This window comes from Neopelma chrysocephalum, unplaced genomic scaffold (genome assembly GCF_003984885.1).
Source record: "Neopelma chrysocephalum unplaced genomic scaffold, ASM398488v2 Primary Assembly neopelma1_61b, whole genome shotgun sequence".
In the NCBI taxonomy this organism is placed as follows: domain Eukaryota; kingdom Metazoa; phylum Chordata; class Aves; order Passeriformes; family Pipridae; genus Neopelma; species Neopelma chrysocephalum.
Genome location: NW_020897717.1, coordinates 8,968,850 through 8,990,466, shown reverse-complemented (window position 1 = coordinate 8,990,466; position 21,617 = coordinate 8,968,850). Strand labels below are relative to the sequence as shown.

The 21,617-nt window shown below is 39.8% G+C and overlaps 1 protein-coding gene across 3 annotated transcripts in view; it reads left to right on the top strand.

The window, feature by feature from the left end:
* KCNH1 (potassium voltage-gated channel subfamily H member 1) overlaps nt 1-21,617 on the top strand; it is a 189,564-nt gene that overhangs the window by 10,940 nt on the left and 157,007 nt on the right. For all 3 annotated transcript variants that reach the window (XR_003533965.1, XR_003533964.1, XM_027681858.1), the window contains exons 2-5: nt 1,327-1,450; nt 1,698-1,804; nt 12,699-12,827; nt 20,606-20,724. Coding sequence is in view for 1 of the 3 variants with exons in the window: in XM_027681858.1 (XP_027537659.1) it covers nt 1,327-1,450; nt 1,698-1,804; nt 12,699-12,827; nt 20,606-20,724 (479 nt within the window). In the remaining 2 variants the exon portion in view is untranslated. The remainder of the gene's footprint in view (nt 1-1,326; nt 1,451-1,697; nt 1,805-12,698; nt 12,828-20,605; nt 20,725-21,617) is intronic.

The following is a 21,617-nucleotide window of genomic DNA, read 5'->3' as shown; positions in this document are numbered from 1 at the left end:
CTTCCTGATGAAATTTAAAAATATCCTAAGACAGTATAACATAGTGTTTATAATAGACATTCAAAAGCACTTGCTTAAGCAATGAGAAATGACAGCTTATTCTTGGGAAAGGATAAAAGACGTGTAATGTTTTTGGAAGAAAGTGCTTCTTCCAAAGAAGAAAGCAAAAACTATGGTATTTAAAAGAGGCTGTGAGAAACAAAGCAACTAAAATGTCCTGAAGTTGTACTACTGGTGTATTTAATTCTAAAGAGTGTATCAAGATACACTTAGTCATGCTTATGGAATTGACCAATGGATTTAGATAGTTACAGGAATGTTTTATTTAAACTCACTTGAAGTTTGCAATGGGGTGAAAGATTTTGAAAGAGGAAGTTAAAATAAACATAACTCTTTTCAATTAATAGGTAAAATGTCTTGCTTGTGTTTGCAGGAGGCATTGATGATGCCTATGTAGGTTTGAGCAGTTAGGGGCAGATCCTGAAAAGCAGACAGTGTGGTGGACTCCCTTAAAGGCTCCCCTTAAATATGAATGTCTCTTGATCTCATGTGGCTGCCCAGCATTTCTTTCAAAAGCCAGAAGGTCTTTGCAGCTGGGAGAAGAACTACCACCTCCTTCTGCCTGCCAGCGCTCAGGCAGCAGCAGTGCTGTCTGTCTTGGCACAGGTGTAGTTTTGAGATAGCAGTCATAAAAAAAGTGTCACGGGCAGATCCAGTGAGAATGGAGGTGTGAATCCTGCTTAGGTTTTTTTCTTACTGATTGAAACTCCTTCTGGCTTGCATTGCAAACAGAAAGTTCCTTCTACTGATATGAACGCTAACCTTGGTTCTTGGCTGTCTCGTTGGGAGTGCTGTGCTGTACCCCTCGCACATGAAGTATTTGACCTTGTGTGGCCACCAGTGAAGGGAATTGAGAGGAGCCACGATGTCTGCATTCAGAGAGGAGGAATATTGCTCATGTGTTGGCTTGGCCACTGTTAGAGGCTTCACATTCAGTTTGAGTGTCATGGTGGATCAGTGCATGGGGCGCAGAGGGAATCTGTCTTCTGTCAAGAGATGAATTTTACCTGCTTGATCATCATGTGTTTTATTTGCATAAACCCATCCTTTTATGCTTTTATACTTTTGTAAAACTAATTAATACTTTTTTAAAAATAAGAATTTACTTAAAATTAAAACCAGGAATAATAATGTTGATTGCAGTGGGAATATCTGGGAAAAATCGTGCAGGGACTGAAGCAATTGGTAGTGGGTCCTGAAATGGGTATTTCCTCTAATGCAACCATAGCCTTGTCTAATGTCTAACTGATGTGCTTTTTCAAACAGATACTAATTTTGTCTTGGGTAATGCCCAGATAGTGGATTGGCCCATTGTCTACAGCAACGATGGATTTTGCAAGTTATCGGGATATCACAGAGCAGAAGTTATGCAAAAAAGCAGCACCTGCAGGTATTTGAGAACAGATTTATTTTCTGTTAAATAGCTTGTAGTGTTGTGCTTATTGCTTGAGGAGAAAAATAATCTGTTTATTCCAGTTTTGTCTTTTATCTCTTGGGGCTACATCTGTCAAATATGCTTTCCAGGTGAAAGAAAATCAAATAAGAGCTATTTCTGGGGGGGTCCTTTTCACACTGTAAACAAATTGCTTTGTGTCTTTTTTTTAGTATCTGACTTGAATTTCTTGCTTTATTCACAGTTTTATGTATGGAGAGCTGACAGACAAAGATACAATTGACAAGGTCCGGCAAACATTTGAGAACTATGAGATGAACTCCTTTGAAATCTTGATGTACAAGAAGAACAGTAAGTAATTGATTGGTTTGTTCATTAATGTAGGTGGGTAAAGTTGTTTTAAATTACAGTGTAAACTGCAATTCTGTCAGCCTGGAGAAGTGTGCTTTATCTAGGGCTAAATGAGCCCCAGTTCTGCCACTTGATCTAGAAGGGAGAAATGAGAACATTAGAGATGAAAGTCACTCAGGGAGGCAGAGGAAGCTCTCTAATTTGTTCTGACGTTTAGAGTAATTTGTGTGTGATGCTTTAAGACAACACTGAAGAGTCCATCAGCAATCATAATACACAATTTAGGTTTGTGCAAATAGTTTCCGCTACAGAGAACATACTTCTTCAATTTTTAAAAACTTGATATAGCAAAGCCAGTATTCAGTAGTTTTGAAATAAGCTGAAAGTTTGCATTCTGTAACTTATTTTCCTCTTAACAATTTTGCCTTCTAATCATGAAACTGGTACTGCCTGTGTACAGGGGAGGGGACCTTGCAGAAGCATCCTGCTAGCAGCTTCTTCCCATTACAGCTGTGATGATCATTTTGATCAGTTCCGCATTAGTGGACATGGGGTACTTTAACCACAAAATATAACTCAAACTGCTGTGATGTAATCTTTGACAGTTAACCTCATTGCTGCTTTGTTTCTTGTTAGACCAGTTCTCTGGGGAAATGTTATCCAATCTATCTGTGTGTGTGAATCATTGGTATTTCTTTTGGAATGACCAGGTAGTACTGATGGAGTTTAGTGAGAGAAACACAGGCACTTCACAAAGGCCAAAAGATAATACTTATGTATGCTAGTGCTGATCTCTGGATATGTGGAGCTGCTTGTTTTCTATCATAATTAAATTGTTCTTTTAACAGGTGTTGATGCCAAAGTACATGGAATTGGTTTTTGTTGTCTCTCAGAGAGAAAAAAAATCCCTGAGAAATTTTTGTTTTGTCTCTCTTCTAGTCTTTTTCATCTCTTTTCAGCCTCTTGAAAGCATCATGACTTTAAACATGATGCTGTTGCTCAGGACTCTTCTGGAGCACAGTTTTGCTGGTCCAGCTCATTTGGAAAGCTGTATGCACTGTCTGAATGGCCTTGTTTTGTTCTCCTGTCTCCAAAGTTTACCTATTTTTAAAAGCTGATTTCTGTTCCTAGCTTAGTTAGTGGCCATGGGGACCATATGCATCTCATATCTATGCATCCAAAGCCAAGTAAATAAGCTGCAGTCATGGGATCTAGGAGGGTCTGAAATTCTCTCTTAGTTAATAGTGACTTGGCACCAAGAGACTATGCAGCTACTCTTCTGTTGTTGCTGCAGCATATGGCCTGCAGTAGAGCCTGGGGCCTCTCTGTCTTTTATGCAGATTTAAAGCAAGGTAACCATGGAGTGAGGAATGTTTCCTGCCCTGCTGTGCGCCTCCCTGAGGAGAGGCAGCCTACAACAAAGTCCAGCTGTGCAGTAGCTGTGTTGTGTGACATGCCAAAAGACAGAGCTGCAATGGTTCTGCTCTGTGCACAGAGGGTCACAGGCATGGGAAAAAGGGAAGCACACAGTTTGCTTTTACGTTTAACAAAACGCAGGGCACTTAATGTTTGTTAGATTTGTAGCTTTAGAGATACATTAACTACTGTTACAGAGACTGCCTAATAACACTGGAGAGTTGTAACTGAAAAATATTAAAAAGGGAACATCCTGCAGCTTTTTCTCAAAATAAGCCATATCATAGAAAAACACTGTCATATTTAGCAGTCACTGAGCACCCAGACTGCTAAGTGGCCCTTCCCTTATGGTCACCTTACTTCTGCCTGCAACTATGGCAGCTGCCAGCTGAGGTAATGAACAAGATTGGTTTCAACCTGCTCTCAGTTTGAAGGTTTTGGAAAGGACCCTGAATTTTTTTAGACATCTTTTTTTCCTGCTGTTTATTTCTTCTGTTTTTCCTCTCTGTTCTTTCCTCATTCTATTTTTCTTCTTCAAATTAGCCAGTAAAACAGACAGGAAATAGATTTCTCTTATTCTTTACTTGTCTACTTGCTCCTTATAAACTAACAGTCATGATAAATAGCAAGTTTTTCTTCCATTTTTGAGTTGTTCGATAATTGGTCATTTTCCACAGCCTGCACATTTAACGTAATTCTGGCTGTCTTAACAATACAGTCTCTGTCTTTTTGCAGGAAAAAAAGAAAAACAAACTAGGAGTTTTGAGTTAATTTTCTGCCTTCATCTTATTTGCATTTATGGGTGCTGTCTCTACCCTGACCTTCCCTTTCTTTGTCCAGTCTTCCCCCATCCAAAAGTGACTATATTCCCTGTTTTCAGAACTTGATGTTAAGATGTGATAGAGGTTTGATGGTTCCTTGGGCTAGGCCCTTGATTACCTAGCAGATATGTGACAACCATTGTTATTCTCTGGAATAATTGCTTCCCAGAAATGCAGAGCTCCTTCAGGATAATTGGAAGCAATCAGAGCAAGCAGGTGCACAGACACCAGATTTTTGTCATTGTTGTTTTGATACCATCCAGTTGCATTCAGTGGGGATTCATGGTCATACCTGGAAAGAGGCAAAGCAAAAGCTTTCTTTGTTCTGGACTGCAAAATGGCAACAGACAGGTTGACAGTAATTTCACATGAAAGCTTCAGTTCCATTGTTTGATTAGATGTGAATGTACAGTGATGCTTGAAGTATTGTTTATTTTTATATGGGAAATCAAAACATTGCTAAGTCTGAAATCAGTGGAAATAAGTTAACTTACACTGAGGAAGGGTACAGCCAAATGTATTAGAAAATATTTTGTATCTAACCTTAGTCATATCTTACCTTATCTGAATTGATGCAGTTTACACATCTAACTTCCTATGAGACTTTGAAAGCCATTTGTTAGGTTTTTACGCTTTATGGTCAGCCTCATGGATTAAAAATGGCTGAGTAAATTAAACTTGGATGTTCCTTGTCTAGTTTTACATCTACAGTGTAGGTCTGGGTTACAAGCAGTGCAAAAGCAGGCTTGATCTATATGCACTTGCTTCCATTATTAAAGAAGTAAATTTTTGGTAAGAATACAAATTTACTTGCTTCTGTCTGCTTCTGAAGAGGTGGTGCCCATTTGAAATCTAACCCCCTTTTCTATGCAGTACTTGATCTACTTCAGTGGAAGAATATCTGAAGTGGGGTGAACTCTTCAAAACTAAAGTGCGTCAAGAGTTACAAAGAGTCTTCAAGTGTCCCCTGTCTGAACAAAGGCATTCCCATTGCTTATGGTCTGCAGCTGTGCTGCAGAGAGTGTTAAGACACCTCTTTTTTTTTCTCAGAGATTTTCTACAGATGGGGCCAGCAAAATGCTTGCCAAATTGCTGGGTTGGCTGTAGGTGACTGTTTTGCACACTGCAAAGTAATTTGGTAAATCAATAGCTCTTTGCTGAGTAGATATATTGTGGTTATAGTCCTAAAGGCTGGTATTGACTTTCAATTTGTGCTGGAGTTCACTTCCCTGGTTTCTGGGTGCTTGAATGTTAAACAAATTTTATACCATGAATATTTGTATGGGGCTTTTTTTGTTTGTTTGATTTTTTTAAAAATTTTATTTTAACATGTGCACCATCTTCTCCCTCCCACCTTCTTCCCTCAGTGTATTTGAAAGCTTTTAGATATCAGAGAATGACATATAAGCCCAAAACAATGATTTGGGAGATTCTACTTCCATTTATCTTTAGGACCAGTGCTTTCTATAGAGGTTAAAAAACAAAAACCCCCATCCTAACTTATAGGGAGCAAAATTCATTTCAGGGTGGTAGACCTGTGATTGCCCACCACTAGAAGGAGAATTTCTCATAACTGTTACTGCTTAATACCATTTAAAACCATTTATATGGTGTGTGCTATGCCTCTAGCAGAGTGTCTTCAGATGGAAAACTTTGCTAAACCATATCATTGCATAGGACCAGAAGCAGGAAAGAATGGGGGGTGTTGGAGTCAAGTGACATGTATCCTCCTGGGCCTCCTGTTGAAATCTAGCTCTGTATTTGTCAAGCAGTGTGCACACCTGCATCTCCTGTGAAATCCATCTGTGTGAGTTCAGTTACTTTCAGTAAGGTCAGGTCTAAGTATTTTTGATTCATAAAACTGATAATTTCCACTGATCTTGTCAAATTCAAATGTGTTGGTGAGCAAGACCTCCTGTCATCTCCTCAAACATATACAGAACAGTAAGACTTACCAGTAGTAATCCTTAAATATTTTGTCTGGGATAAATGGAAAGAAGATTTCAAGACTTTACTGTGTCTTTCTTTTCCTTATACTCACATTTTGTTCTTCAGAGAACTCAGGATCAGGTAAACCATATCTACATTACTGCAGTACAAGAGTGTGTGATCAAGCTTTTTCCTGCTATGTTTTTTCAGTGTCATAGAATAACCCTTGTGAGTAGCAATTGCACCTTTGGGGACTAAAATGGATTTTTCCTTATCTTAGCATGTAAAGATCTGACCTTTAGAAGCATTAGCTGCCAGAGCATCCCGGCACCAGATGCAGGAGACCTGCAGGTAACAGCTGTTTAAGTGCTGGGAATGTATTTTAGGATCTATTCGTATTGGCACAGAGTGGTAAGCTGCATACTGAGTTGGTGTGTTCTCTTTTGGTGCACACTTTCTGCTCAAAGGTAGAGTCTATAGGAAACTTTTGTGCTTTGTCTTGCATGGTTAAATGTCACAGGCTTCTCTGAGCACCTAGTTAAAATGTGGGTGGATATTGTGGCTTGCCAAACTCTTTCTGATCACACCTCATCATAGAGTCATAGAATCAGCTGGGTTGGAAGGGACCTCCGAGATCATCAAGTCCAACCCCTGATCCGCTACCACTGCGGTTGCTAGACCATGGCACTAAGTGCCACATCAGCTGGTTCTCTCTTGTATGATATTGGACAAACTGTTTGGTCTGTGTGAGACAGAGAGAAACAGTCTCATATGCCCAGAGTACCTGGGCATAAGTGAAACCCCAGAAGGGGTGACTGTAATAGTCAGCCCTGCTGTTTATATAACTGAAGTCCTACTGTCTGCATCACTGCATGTAGGAACTGGTGGAGACAGGGCACATGCTTGTATCCTTTCCATTTCCATATTGCATGACTGTTTACCTTCAGGACAATACCTATCTGATGACTGTTTGACTGAGGCATTATCAAATAATGCAGAGGTGGTGCTTTGAGGAAACTTGCCCCATTCATTAAGAGCAGTGAAGATGTCAGCTGAGTTGTCAAAATATGTTTGTTTCATTGTATTTATAAATTAATTTTGGTTTAATTTGTGGAAAGAAAAATTGCGCGTTGCAGTTTTATTTAAACGATGTGATTTTTGTAGTTTTGAAAAACAGCTGCCCTCTTTGGTTAAATGCATCGAGGTGTGGGTAAAGAGCATATTTAAACAGTGATTTTGATTTTTTTTATAATCTATTTTTAATTGACAGGAGAGAAAACTTAGGAGAGGTCAATGGTATACTCAGGGGGAGAAGCTTGAATAGACCTATAAGGTCTCATTCACTTTGATGCTATTAGAGTTTCTGAACGACCTCAACCAAAGTTAAATAGCTGGTGTTCCTGCTTAGCAAGGGGCTGAACACATCACTGTTGAAATACACCAAACTGGAAATGAGGTTAGGGAAGAGACAGTAGTATTTATGTTACAGGTGGCAAATTGAAAGGTGTGCAGACATTTACTGTGTTTTAGTCTGGAGAAGACTTGGGACTTGAATCACAGCCCTTAAAAATTGTCTTGCCTTTAAGGTGCTGTAAGTACTGTGCTCAGGCCAGTGAAGACTATTAAGAGCTACACCTGTTAATTCTGGAATTAGCTACAAAACTTTGGTACCACGAGCCAGACTGGTCCTATGGCTACTGTCAGACATTGACTGTAGATTTTTATTTCTTCCCAGTTGTTCATACTGCTTCTCCTGCAGCTTTGAAGTGACATTCCCTTTACTAGCATGATTGGTCCTATGCCATTAGACAAACTCTGGATTCTTTCACTGTTGATTCCAAATCTAACAGAAGCCAATGTAGCTCATGAGTGTTTACTTCTTTGTTTGTGCACTGGTATTATCGCTGAACTTTACCAGTGAAAGAGGTTGCCAGGACTAAACACAAAATGTAAATGGAAGTAGATGTATTGTTGGAAACACTGGTAAACACTTTCTGTGTGGCTGTACATCAATACAAACTGGGAAGTTACTCTTGTTTTGCTGTGAGAACTCTGGAACATGCTGCAGTTCCATTGCCTGAATAACCTATAGGCTGAATCTGATTTTTCATTAAAATGGCCTTGTTTGTGCCTCTTGCCAGTAGTGGTTATCTGGCTGAGCAGGGACATTGGCTTTGACACCAAGAGCATGAGAGCTGCTTGTAGGACATTGAAATTCTAGTTTCCGACCTGATTTATAAGTAGTTTATACTTTAAGCTTTCCTGTTTAGTAGTTAAATAAACTGTTTAATGTTTAAAAAGTAAAATTTTTGTGATAATTAAACCAGTATGCAGGAAAAAACCTGAGCATGGCCACATCTTGGCTGAGCCTTTCAGTGTGTTCCCACAGTTCAGATCCCAGTTCTGCTCTGAAAGAGCTCCTGGTTGCAGAGCACTGTGGAAAGCTCATGTAATCCAGCACTGTGAGCACTCACCTCATGACTGTATATTTATATTGATGCCTGCTCAGCTGGTGTTACAAAAAAATTCAGGAGCCGTTTAGCTGGGGTGAGATAAGAAAGGGTTTAATTATGCCAAGGCAATAGATGCTACGACGCGCGCGCCGGGCTGTGCCCGGGATGTTACATTCACAACAACATTTGGCCAATCCCAAGCGTGTCCACCCCATAACCCCTGGCCTGGTCCACCCCCTGGCCCGCCCCTCAAAACTGGGTCTGGGCTGCTCCCCGGGACCCCCTCTTCATCATCCTCCTCATCCTCAGCGTACAGAGAGCAGGGCGACCCAGCTCCTCGACTCCGTCCTGCGGCCCAGGCCAAGACACAAGCGTTCTCCAAACAAGACAGGCTTGCCTTGACTAAGAGACCAAACATCATCTGCTGAATATGGGAATAGGGTTGATATAGGGAGTATGGAATGGGGTGAAAGGATTGAGGAATATAAACTAAGGAATACTACGGGGAGGAGGGAGAAAGGGGTTTATTTCTAAAATCTACTTCTATTACCTACAAAACTTGTAAGGTAGAAAAATAAGAAAATCATTATGGGCTTAAGGCATCAATATCCACTTGTCTCCTATTCACAAAATAGATTGACAAGATGTTAGGGAATACACTGCAGGGAAAATACCATGTTGTGGAGGCAGATACATGGCCTGGCAGAATTTTCCATCTACTTATTTCTGCTGTTGCAGTATTACTGTGTAGATCCAAACTGGAAGATGATTTGTGCAGACCGTGCACGCCACCTTGATTTTACATTCTGCCCTGTTTGTGGCACTCTGGAAATTATAAGGATACCCAAATAGTGTAATTCAGCAAACACACCTACTTTTAGCTGTCAAGGATATCTGGCTCTTTCTTTCATCCTATGGGGCACAACACTACTCTTGGCTCTAGATGAAAAAGTGTTTTGTTTTCCTTATTATTATAAGCAATGCAGCACAGGAGTGGGAGTCAGGAGAGTCAGAAAGTAAGAACCCTGCTGATAAAAGCTCCTTGCCGTGCAGCAGCCTTTAACAGGTTATCGGGAAAAGTCTGCATTCAGAACATGTTAGAAAAAACTTGCAACAGCATCCTATAGCGTAGTCATAAAGAGAAAATGACAGCATGCATCTGACAAATAGCCAGAATAAGAGGGTGAATTGCATCCTTTCTGTTTCTTTGTTGTGTACAGCATCTTCAAAAGCATGGTAGTAAGTTTTTATAGCTGTGAGAGGCAGAGATGGAGCTGAATATGTAATTCAGCTTCAATGCTATGAAGGTTAATACCGTGAGCAGCCCACAGCAGAACAGCTGTATCTTGAAGTAGCAAAACAATACAAAGTGGTTTTGGGGAGGGGCAAAAAAATCCCTAATCAAAAAAAGTAAGTGCATGTGGATAGAGATCAAAAAGGAAGGCTGTAGATGGAGATCTTGGCTAATTAAAAAGTTGCAGTGTTAGTGAAGTGGTTAAAATGAAAAGCAATTAGTCACCAAGGAGTCTGTGTAAAAGCAGGACAGATTTGATCAGCCTCAGAGTAGTTCACATGTGAAGATGGGAAAAACAAGTAGGCAAGAAGAAATTGGAATAGGCAATTTTAGGAGCTCGTGAAAAAGGGTAGTATAAAGGGTGTTGCTGTCTAGAAAATTGCTGTTGGCTGCTCTGTGGCAGTGTCTTCTAAGCTCATTAGCGAGTTAGTGATGATTTTACTGGCACAGTTACTTTGCTGAATCTTTTTTCGCACTTCGCATTTTTGTTTGCTGATAGTTTATCAGAAGGGGTTTTTCAGGAATGTTAACTCTTAAAAAAAATTATATATTGACCCTTGAATACTTTCTGACATGCAGGCATGCTTCAGAAATGGCCACCAGTGATTCCATCTGGATTTCTCTGCTTGTTGAGCAGAGGCCTCCATGCATCATATACCCTGCTGTTTATAGAGGTAGCTGTACATATGGCATGGAATCTCAGCCAGGGTTTGAAACTGCCTGTGCTATGCAGGCGCAGTGGGAGCCTTAGGAATTGAACTTCATTTATGGAAGTTGTCCATAGGTTTTGGAGGTGCCCTGTCTTTCTGTAGCCAGAAAAGATGGCTCAGCACTGAGGCTGGGAAACAGCCAAGTGAGACACTGGAAGCAACAACCTGTGTTATATTAACATAGTTGGAAAAAAAGCTGCCTTTGCTTGCTTTGCTTAACAGTAACTTGTGAAATACCTGAGGTTTCTTTGTGACCCTTTGACAGTCAGAAAGCACAAGTGGCCCTTGTTATTAAAAACTACTGCATGAAATATACCATGTAGTGTGCATGTTAAAATACTGAGCAATTGAGGTGAAAGAATCTGATCACTAACATAAAGGAGGGTCCTGTGATTGAGAAAGAAAAGAAATAGTCTTCTAAGACCACCCTTTCTAAAATAGACTTTGCCGCGTGTGTGACGAAAATTACATGGTGCTCTTTATTCTGGCTTTCCCAGATTTTCGAAATCCTGCTGATCCTGATGTTATTTTGGCCTCTGCTGTGTAGAGCCTTCTCTCCAAACATAGCTTACAAGGGACACAAAAGCAAAATGTTGCTCATGGCAAGCAAGCCTAAATCCTGTCTTTGGTTCTTACTTCTTGTGCCTGCAAAAGCAATTACAAGTTTTCTTCATCATCACTGAAGGTGTAGGGACAGTCTGAAAACTCACATACAAGCTCCCTGAAGGCCCAGGTCTGGAGTCGCCCTGTCGCCATGTACCTCACAGTTGGAGAAGTCATCTTTTTATGTCTAAAGTTAAGACTGCAGACTTAAAAATGGTGCCTTCAGGGAGGCCATGTTATGACATAAAGGAATCAAGTGCTTTGTTCTGAGCCCTCTAATCAGCTTATGCTCAAGTATCACTAAAATCAATGTGGTGAGTCCTGTGAAATGAGTGGTGGACACTGTCTTGTTACATGGAACTTCATTGCTACCATTAGGGTCTGTAGCGACTGGGATACATATACCCTCACTGGTCAGCAAGAGAATAATTTATTATTTATTTCAGGCCTCTATTTATAGAAGAACTAGTTTCATCTTTAACCTATCAACAAGCAATTCTTGGTCCTATAAAATTACAGTATACATATTTCTACCTATCAACAACTAATGTCCATCTTTACACCTATCAGCTTTCGACATGCTTTTTCTTTTCTTCAATCTTCTTCTTGTTCTGGGTCACACGACCTTTGGCTCCACGCACATTGTAGACGCTTCCTCCCACCTTCTGTCACATTCTCTTCGGTTCTGGCAATGTCCTCTGCTTTGGTAACCCTTTAAGTTCTGATCTGGTCCATGATCCTCCACAAGGGTCTTCTCAGCAGTCTCAGTAAAACTGCCAGAAATGTAGAAAGGCAGGGCTGACTGACAGATTTTCTCCTCAAGGTGATCTGTGTGGATAGATGTCAAGGAACATCAACAGCAGCATCTGAAGGGTCATAATGTGGGATCATCTTTTTCTGTGATGTGCAGGCTTTGAACTATCAAGCAATTTTCATTGGTAGTTCATCTACTGCAGTAATTAGAAAAGTACAGTTTTATGGAGTACAGCTTGATCCCATCCACAGCTCATGATCTGGTCCTAATGTCTTGTTCTCTTCTGAATTCTTTGGAGTCTTGCTTCGCGCTAGAGTGATTGTGAGCAGGCTTATGACAAGGCAAGCTGGAAGGCAGCTTGGAAAGGGTTTCCCTTGCATGGGAGGATTTTCAGACCAGACCAGAGTTCCCAGAGCCCGACTCTTGAAGGTAGACATAGGCTGGTATAGTTGTGAGGGCATGGTGCTCCGTGTTTACAGAGAAGTCTAAGATTACCAAAACTGGTCTTCCTCTTGGGTTGAGACTCTGTATTGTGGTCGTGGTTTAGGCACAGTTGGCCTGTTCTCAAGTCCTTTACATAACCAGCAACATTCTGTTGTGTGCACCCTTTGCACATACATGGAACTCTTCCTTCAGGAGATCACAAGACAGTTCATAAATTCAAGTATTCACTTTGTAGGTGAAGTACAGAAAGATGAGCGACTGCTGAGGATTAAAAAGCTAATCAGAGGCAGAGCAGAGAACTTAAATAACACTCTTGTCAGCTGCTTTGTCGTTATTCCTAATAGGTGTTTGCAAAAACCCCAACATTAAAGTAACACTTAGAGATGGCTGATACGAGATGTAAATATCTAAACTAGCACATTTACTGTTCTGCCTACCATTGACTAACATTTTGATATGTTTGTTTCCAGGAACACCTGTCTGGTTCTTTGTGAAAATTGCTCCAATTCGAAATGAGCAGGATAAAGTGGTTTTATTTCTTTGCACTTTCAATGACATAACAGCTTTCAAGCAGCCCATTGAGGATGATTCATGTAAAGGTTGGTCTTTTTCACAATTATGTATTTATGATGCTTTTGTTTGTTTGCCCTGGTCTTGAAAGAGCTGAAGTCCTTTAAATACCAAATCCAAAGAATTAAATGTTACAATAGCTTGTAGCCGTGCCACTGGGGACAGCATTTGTGCAAGGAATGGTTGCTGGTTTTGTAAGCGAATTGGCTCTGGCCTGCCCTGGAAAGGGTCATTGCTAATGAAACCCCCAAGTGGTTCAGAAAGCACGTTTTATTTAGTAGATAGGTACTGCTCTTCCTTTTAAATACATTATTAACCCACAGTCCAGCATAGCCTTCAGGGATTCATAATGTTGCTAAACAGCTCTGTACAAATTGTGCATGAAACTGTATGCAAAAACTGAGGAATTAACCCTGGCGGAGTCTGGCAAAGATCTGAATAATTTCATTATTCTTGCCGTTATTGTGGGATTCCTTATATTCAAGTTCTGGACTAGTTCCCTTTAACCTATGTGAAAAGATTCATCTGAAGTTGAATCAGGTTTAAGCTGTCCTGGTGTGTGAAGTAGCATTGCAGTGTTCTGCTGTTAACCCTTCACTGAGTTACAGCCTGGAAACCTGGAAGCAAACTCAGCTGTGACAGCAGCGTAAACTTGCACTCAGGTTCAAATCCTGTCAGAAATAGACCTTTTGTACCCATAAGAAGCATTACAGAGATTCGTGTCCTTCTGTTGTTTGCATTTTTGTAGTATTTAATAATATTTGTAGTATTAAATTAAACAGGAAACTTACTGTGAAGATGAACTGATTTACATTTGTTTTAAAAATGTTATTCTTTAAAAACATAGTTTCTCAAAGTGGAAACACCTGTTACCATGAAAAAGGAAGTACAACCTTGACAAACATACCCTCTCCCAGGTTATGTGGGTAATTTTTTTTCTTGTTTTATTGCTATTTGTTTGGGCCTTTATTACTTTAGTAAAAGTAAAAAACTTACCTTGTCAGAAACTTTGGGTCTACAGTATTTTTCCTCTGCCAAGTGGTCTTCACTGTATCCTAATGAGGACTGACAGCAAAGCTAAATCAGTGTGATGCAGTAAAGCTGGCTTTCATTTGTTTGCTGGTAGTGAAGACCTTTGTTTCACTTAGTTGATAAGCAGGACTTACAGTCAGGAGTGGTAGCTGTCTTTTCTCTTTGCTTTCACAGGAGTTCCTTAATGCTGTAGAGGTAGGCAGTTTGTCCTTCACTTTCGACACAAAGAAACACTGTAACTTTTTTGTTTTCAAGACAAGTATGTTGAAGAAAAAGAATGCTAATTTTATTTTATTTTTTAAAATCTCATTAGATCTTGAAATCATGCTGTTGTTGCAGTGATCATGGTAATTCTCAGCAGTGGCATATCTACAGTAATAAAAGCACTAAACCTACATAAAAGTGAGGAGTTGCAGAGGAGTTAATGATAAGCAAAATTTCTTCCTCTAGCCTATGGAAGCTGGTAGAGTGACTAACAAAGGTTGCAGACAGAAGAACTGGATATATTATTTAGAGGCCACTGATTCACAGCTCTGTACTTCTTCCCTGAGCTATCTCTGTATGTACAGAAGGGCTTGTGCACTAAATGAGTCTTCCAAATATAATTTCTGGATCTCCTAAAATTAATAAAGTTCCGGCAGATTCATGCTGATAGGGAGTTCTCTGTCACTATATACATAGATTAGGCATGATATAAATGAAACTGCATTTCCTGTTTTCATCCTTAATTTAACCTTTATACCTTTCTTCTGTAAGTTAGTTGCTGTAGGCTAGCTTTGAAATTTTGTTGTGTGCATTTAAGAAGGTGATACTGTATCAGTTATTTGATGGCTAAATAAGCAATTTCTTGGAAGAGCTGATTGGTCAAATAGTCAAACAGAAGTTTACATGCATATCCATGACTTTAATATTAGATCTCATTGTGCAGTTGTATACTGTAAAGGGAAGAGGGGGAAAGGTACTTATGGAGTGTCAGACAATTGTCTGTAGTAGACTCTAGAATTTACAGAATGGAAAAACCTTTTTGGAAGATTTAAAAAAGGTGGAATTGTATTAGCTTCTTCTAAGAATCATTATTTTAACAGATGTGAGCTTTGAAGAGGGCATATTCTTTGTGCTATATTCAACATTACATAGGAATTTTGTTGGTTTTGAAAGAACAATTTTCAAAGGTATATTTCTGTATTCTAAACCCAAATGAGCTCTCAATCTGAAAAACTAAAACTGTGAACTTAGTGATCGTTTAAGTGAAACAATTGAAAACTGATTTTCCTTCTTTCACCTTCAATCAGCTTTTATCACTTTTACCAAGTCTATATGTGAAGTTAGTTTTCTATGCATATGACCACTCAATATGTAATAGGCTGCCTGTAGAAGCAAATATTTTATTAACATATGTGCTATTTGCACAATTTCATAGTGGCATAAAGTATTCATGTTTTTCAAAATCAATGCGTTTATGTCTATGTAGAGAAAAACGTTATGTAGTACAAGAACATGATCAATTTGAAGAGTAAATAATCTGTCAGGCTAAACCTGATTATCTGTGGTATATTAGTTTTCTATCACCTGCTGGCAATTTGAATCCTGATTGTTCAGATGCAGATGATGTAGTGACTTTTTGATTGAGAAGTGTGGAGCTCTAATGGCAGGTGTTTGCTACACAAAAATGAACTGGCATCTTTTATCTGAAGGTGACTCAGAGATAGAAGGTCCCAGTACTGTTTTTCATCTTAGTTATTTTTTAATTTATTAATAATATTAGACACTGGAATAGATGAAACAAGAAAATATTTCTGAAGTCATGTAAAGGGTAGACTTCATATTGTAGTCTTTGTTGATTGATTCAGATAACTTACAAGATGTTTATTTTATGACTGCCATGGAAGGTAAGTAAGCTTGCTTTTAAATGCAGCAGCTTTAAAAATAGTGCATTCTAAATAAAACTACTTAAAAATATTGTGCCCGTGATGTGGATGATATAATATTTTTAAACAACCTCATTCCACTCTTTCCTGTGTGCTTGCCCTTTAAAAAATCAGGGAAACTAGGTTTACTTGAATAGAAGTAGGCAAAATCGAGCTATATCATGGCTAAATTTGGCTTGTCAAGTGGTAGGTCACCTTCTTAGCTTAATTTTAGAGTATATGCTGTATTTAGAATTAATGCATTTTGTCTGTATATGTCTTTCTTGGTTTGAGATCTAACAAACCAGTGTTAGATGTTAGAGAATGGTGTAGAAAGTGAAATGCATCACTTCGTGAAAACAACTATGTTTGAAGACAAATAGAATCTGTGCTTGCCCTCCAAGTAGCTCATAAGAAGTTTGCCTGAACAGGTTTTGAATGTATGAATACAATGGGAACATATTCAGATGCATCTATGCTGCCTTATAAAACTTTTGAAATGATGCTTTGGATCCTAATTTTTGCTTTTGATATTTTGTATTTATACAAAAAGGTGATAAAATTAAACATCATTGAATCATATAGGAGAATGGTTATTAGCCTCCTAGATATTGTAGCCTCCTGTGCTGTGTAGCAATTATCAGTTGCTATCTTCTCTGCAGAAAATGCTTTATTTCATTTTGCAGCTAAGCTGTCCTTTGCATAACAAGCAGGGCTACACACCAAAAAATATTTTGATTGCCTCCTTCATCTTAATTCAGGGGAAAATCCACATTTCCTTTTTATTTTTCCTTTTTGTTTCTGTTTTGTGTGTGTGTGTATGTGTTTTTTTTGTTGCTGTCTAATTTTTTGTTCTGTTTTTAAAGATGTATTTATATGAACAGAGCCAGTGTTTGAAATATTTTGATTAAGTTATACTCTGCTTTCATCTGGACGAAATGTTTTCTTAAAAAAGGAAACAAATGAAAGGGAAGTGGTGAGTATATTAAAAAACTCTGGTATGCTTTCCCAGTCCAGATGGAAAAATAATACAGTGTTAGTCATGAGGTTTCAAAGGGAAGGAGCACTGCAGAGAAGCATGATGGATGTAAGCAGGGATCTTTGATGTGCAAGAATACAAAGGTGGTTTGAGTGGAGGCAAGAACTGCTGGAATTCTGCTTTTCTCACGTTTACATAGTTGTGTGAACAATAGACCCGTGGACAAACAAGCTTGTTCTCTGGCAAGGAATAGCTCCTTCTAATTCCAGGTGTTGTGTAAGTCATGGATCAGCAACTTGATAACAAGCGTTCTGCAACTGCCACAGTTCCTAATGTTTAAATTTACGAGTCATCATGATCAAACTGAGGAGAGTGGTAGGAAACAAATAACTACCTACAAATAAATAATAAATGTTGTTGTGATTGAGTATCAACAGATCATGCTCACCTCAAAGTACAAAAAACTGGTTTCTTCAGCTTCAGACCATTGTTAAATACAGCTTCATGCTTGAATGAAGAAAAGGTTTGAGTTAAATATCACATCACAAAAGTATGTTTCAATGCCATATTTCCCCATGAAACAAAGCTTTTGTCCGCCTTGTGGGCATCTTGTGTTGGGTGTTTTCAGAAGCAATTTCTATTCAGCTTTTTGCGAAGAAATGGTGGAAAACTGAAGGAGCATCACGGATTGCAGGAGCGCTGAAATCAGTGCTGTTAATCTTGAAGGCTCTTTCTTCATCCTTTTGAAGCTGAAGGTGTTTTAGTGCCATGTTATTGTTTTGTCCCTGAATGATATTTTCTGCAGAACTGAAAAAGGAGACCAAACAATGATAAAAATGGGTTAGAATCAAAGACGGGCACAGGCAAGCTCAGCCATGGAGCTGGTATTTAGCTTTATGTTTGCTTCTTGAATTCCAAGCTGACTTCTCTACTACGTGAACTCTTACCTTGTTTGAGGAATATATATGCCTATATTAGAAACACATAGCCTCAGTAGATTTCAATTTAATTTATATTTTCTCTTTTTCTGGAGGAAAAGAATGGATGTAAGGATATACCAACTGCTTGTGTTGAATGAGAATAATCCACATCATCTGGTCCCTCTGTTCTAGCATGACTGACACCACTCTATTCCTACGCCATTCTGTAACTTTGTTTCTTGTCTTGGATAGATCCATGACCCTTAAAATTTAGTGTTTATGTTCAGTCATGTGGCTTAAGTCCATTACTTGACCTGTCTTCACTGGATAAATATCTGACTTGCTGTAGGCTGCATCTGTCCCTAGGATTCTGGAGGAAAAATTGGAATAAATTCAACTGCTGTCTTTTCAGAAGAAATTATCATTCAATAGTGTTAGTACTGGCATTCTCTCTCATTTTCATTTTCTTTCTCCACAGTCTACTGGTCTATTCTAATTTGGTGTTGAATTTCCCACACTTTTGTCTTTGTCAAAAAAGCAAACAAATAAACCCAAACAACCCAAAAGTCAGTACAAGGAGGAGAGTCTTCTGTTCTAAAGATGATATTCATACAGCTGGGACATTTGCATGTTGATTCAGTGCCTGGTTTTAGGCATACCATTGCACAGGTGCATGTGCCACTCCAGACTGGGCTCCCATGTGTTGTACCCTGTGTAAAGGAGGGTTTGGGTATGTACTCCTGGCCTGCCATTTTCACATCAGCACTGGTTTAAAAAGCCAAGCTGAAAAGCTTTGCCTCTTGACACAGTTTCTTGCCTACAACAAACAGTTGTATTGTTTTCAGATCAGATTTGGAGTATAGGGTAAGAGGTCTGATGTTCATGAAAACAATTCTTTTGTGCACCATTTAAGCATCCACAAGTGAGATTTCCAACATGTAGGGTAGATGAGATGCTTATAGGGAATGCTGGGGAGAGAGGAATGTGTTAAGCTGAACCTTTCAAAAGATGACTCCTGGGAAGAAGGGCAGGTACACAAAGGTGCTCAGCACTCATAGCCACAAATCATGCCACAGAGTTGTCTGTCAGTGCTTTTGTGCAAGAAAGATCAAGTGAGGTGCTTCCTTTTCCTCATATCTCTATTTATGTCTGAATAGCCCAAATCTTAGAACGTTCAATGTTAGGAAGAAAATGCACACTGAAAGTTTGTCCTCGGGTTTTGAACCAAACTTTGAATCTTCCTGAAAAATGCCCTACCCATCAGTTTGGTTTGACTTAGTAAAAGGAACTGTCTATGTTTATCTGGAATTATAAGTATTTTATGTCTGGCAAGGAAGGCAGATTTCGAGTTCCTGCGTGAAGCTGGAACTCTGTGGTCTGTTCTGTTCGTCGCCGGGGCTGCCGTTTGAAAACAAGCCCCGTTCGTTCTGGTTCAGCACCACGGCCAGCGCCGGGGCCGGCGCACCGCCGGACCGCCCGCTCTCCTGGCGGCCCTCCCTCGCCGGGACTGGAGAGCGGGCGCGTTGCTTATGTCCTCTTGGACCACAGCCCCCTCGGGCCTCGTCGGTCTGGCCAGCTGCAAAGTTCCCCACCTGGGTCGCGGCAATCCTAAGCACAAATACAGGCTGGATTGAGAGCACCCCTGCAGAGAAGGACTTGGGGATGTTGGTGAATGAGAAACTTGACATGACCGGGTGATGTGCACTTGAAGCTCATAAAGCCAGCTGTATCCTGGGATGTGTCAAAGGCAGTGTGGCCAGCAAGTCGAGAAATATGATGCTCCTGCTCTAGTCCAATCTTGTGTGATCCCTCCTGGAGTACTGCATTCATCTCCAAGGCACTCAACATAACAAGGATGTGGACTTGTTGAGTGAGTCCAGAGGAGGGTCACAAATATGCTTAGAGAGATGGAGCATCTCTGCTGTGCAGGCAGGCTGAGAAACTTGTGGTTGTTCAGCCTGGAGAGGAGAAGATTCCAGGGAGAATTTATAGCATTTTCCAGTACACAAAAGGGGGTCTACAAGAGAACTGTAGAGGGAACTTTTATCGGAACCAGGTTCTTATTATAAACTGAGTCTTCAAAGTGCTGAGCATCCTTAGGTGGAGTAGGAGATGAGACTGCTCAACAGTTCCCAGGTGGTGCTAACATTTTTCAAGATTGGGACTAAATGCACCAGTATTTTCCTTTCAGTGTACCACAAATGTCCAGATGTGTACTCTGCCTGACTTTCTGTTATGGCAAAGTACTGCCCATGAAGATTATAGTTGTAGCTAGCTCTTGTGACTGTCGTTCAAAGTCTTCTATTTTGAGGGGTATTTGAAATCACTGTAAAAAGTATTGTGAATTAAAATTCAGCATATGACTTCTCTGACAGAAGCTGCTAAATGTTTTATTAGAGTTTGAGAAAATCTATTAGTATATTCCCCCTTTTGTTTCGAGAGGATAAAATTAATGATTTTGTTTTGCTTTTCTGCTCTGCTTTTTATTATCTTTTGTATATTTCTCTGCTTATGCCAGATCTATGCTTGATACATCTGAGGTCAGATTCACTTCTGTTACAGACAACTGTAATTTTCATTCTGTGTTACTCTAGTCTTACACCTTGATTAGTCTGGAGTGTCTTCTGTGGTGCTGAGAGATCCAAATCTGGTGATTGGATTTAATAGAAGATTATTGTATAGTGGACACTTATCCTTGCAAAATATGCAGTTCATGTAACAGCACTCTTGTAGAACCATTGAATACAAAGCCACTGCAGTAATGGGTTTTATTACAGTACCATGCTGACACCTATTTTGTGACTTGCTTTTATCTGGTACTTGCTTAAATTATAGTCCCTTGTGGTCAGTATTAAAGCAGATTGCTCTGTTTGAACTTCACCTCCCCCCCCTTAGTTATAAGAGGTTTTATATGGTACCCTTGCAGCTTTTTTGGGGTAATGTGTATAATCTTGCACATTTTCTTGCAGGTTGGGGGAAGTTTGCTCGCTTGACCCGTGCCCTCACGAGCAGCCGAGGTGTCCTGCAGCAGCTCGCTCCGAGTGTCCAGAAAGGAGAGAACGTTCACAAGCATTCGAGACTTGCTGAGGTAATGTTTTATTCCCTGAGAGGCTGTAAAGAAATGTTTTTAGCCTTTTGGGGTATGTTATTTCTGTGTGAGCCAAGCACTGTGTCCCCCTTGCCCTGGGAATCTGAAGGCTGGTGGCAGGCATGGGAGCTCAGAATGCGGTATATGTGCTGTGAAACATGTCCCATGACAGTGGAATGGAAACAGAGGTCCAAAAGACTTCATGTAACCTAATTGCAGCATTGTGTTCCATACCTTATCAAAGTCATATAATGGCACTATTATTAAAATAATTCTTGCTTTGTTTCTATTCTTCTGAGGATCTCAACGTTTGTAGGATCTTGGACTATTTACTTATGTAAAATCGAGGTGAGAAAAACTCAGGCTAATACACAAGGAAATTCTGGAGAATCCTTGACATGACTGTTCTCTGAATTAATTTATGTTTGGTTACTTTTCAGTGGGATCCCAACTCCGCTTTACAAACTGGTTAAAATGTACGTTTGAATTACTGGCTTTACAGACAGAACAACTGTAAGATGCCACAAGTAACACTGCAGACAGATCAGGAAAACGAAACCTTGTGATTTAGGTAGTCTTTCAAAGTTTTGAGAAAAGCTCCAGTCAGAGAAGGCTCTTTGAAGTACTTAGGGTTTGAAGGCTTTCACCACGAGGGGGAGAGACTGTCCCAAGTTTCTTGTAGCTGTCTCCTGGGCCAATAGCAGGGTCTCCCTGGTGTAAAAACAGCTTAGGGAAAGGCTTGATGTATTATGTTAATGACAGCTTGGCCAATACAACATGTCAGTCCTGTTCTACTTATTGCCATGAAAGCCATGGCAGCAGCTGTGACTCTTGTCAAAAATTTTTGATCTTCCTCTGTAGCTGGAGGTGTAAGCATTAATGGGTTCCATGAA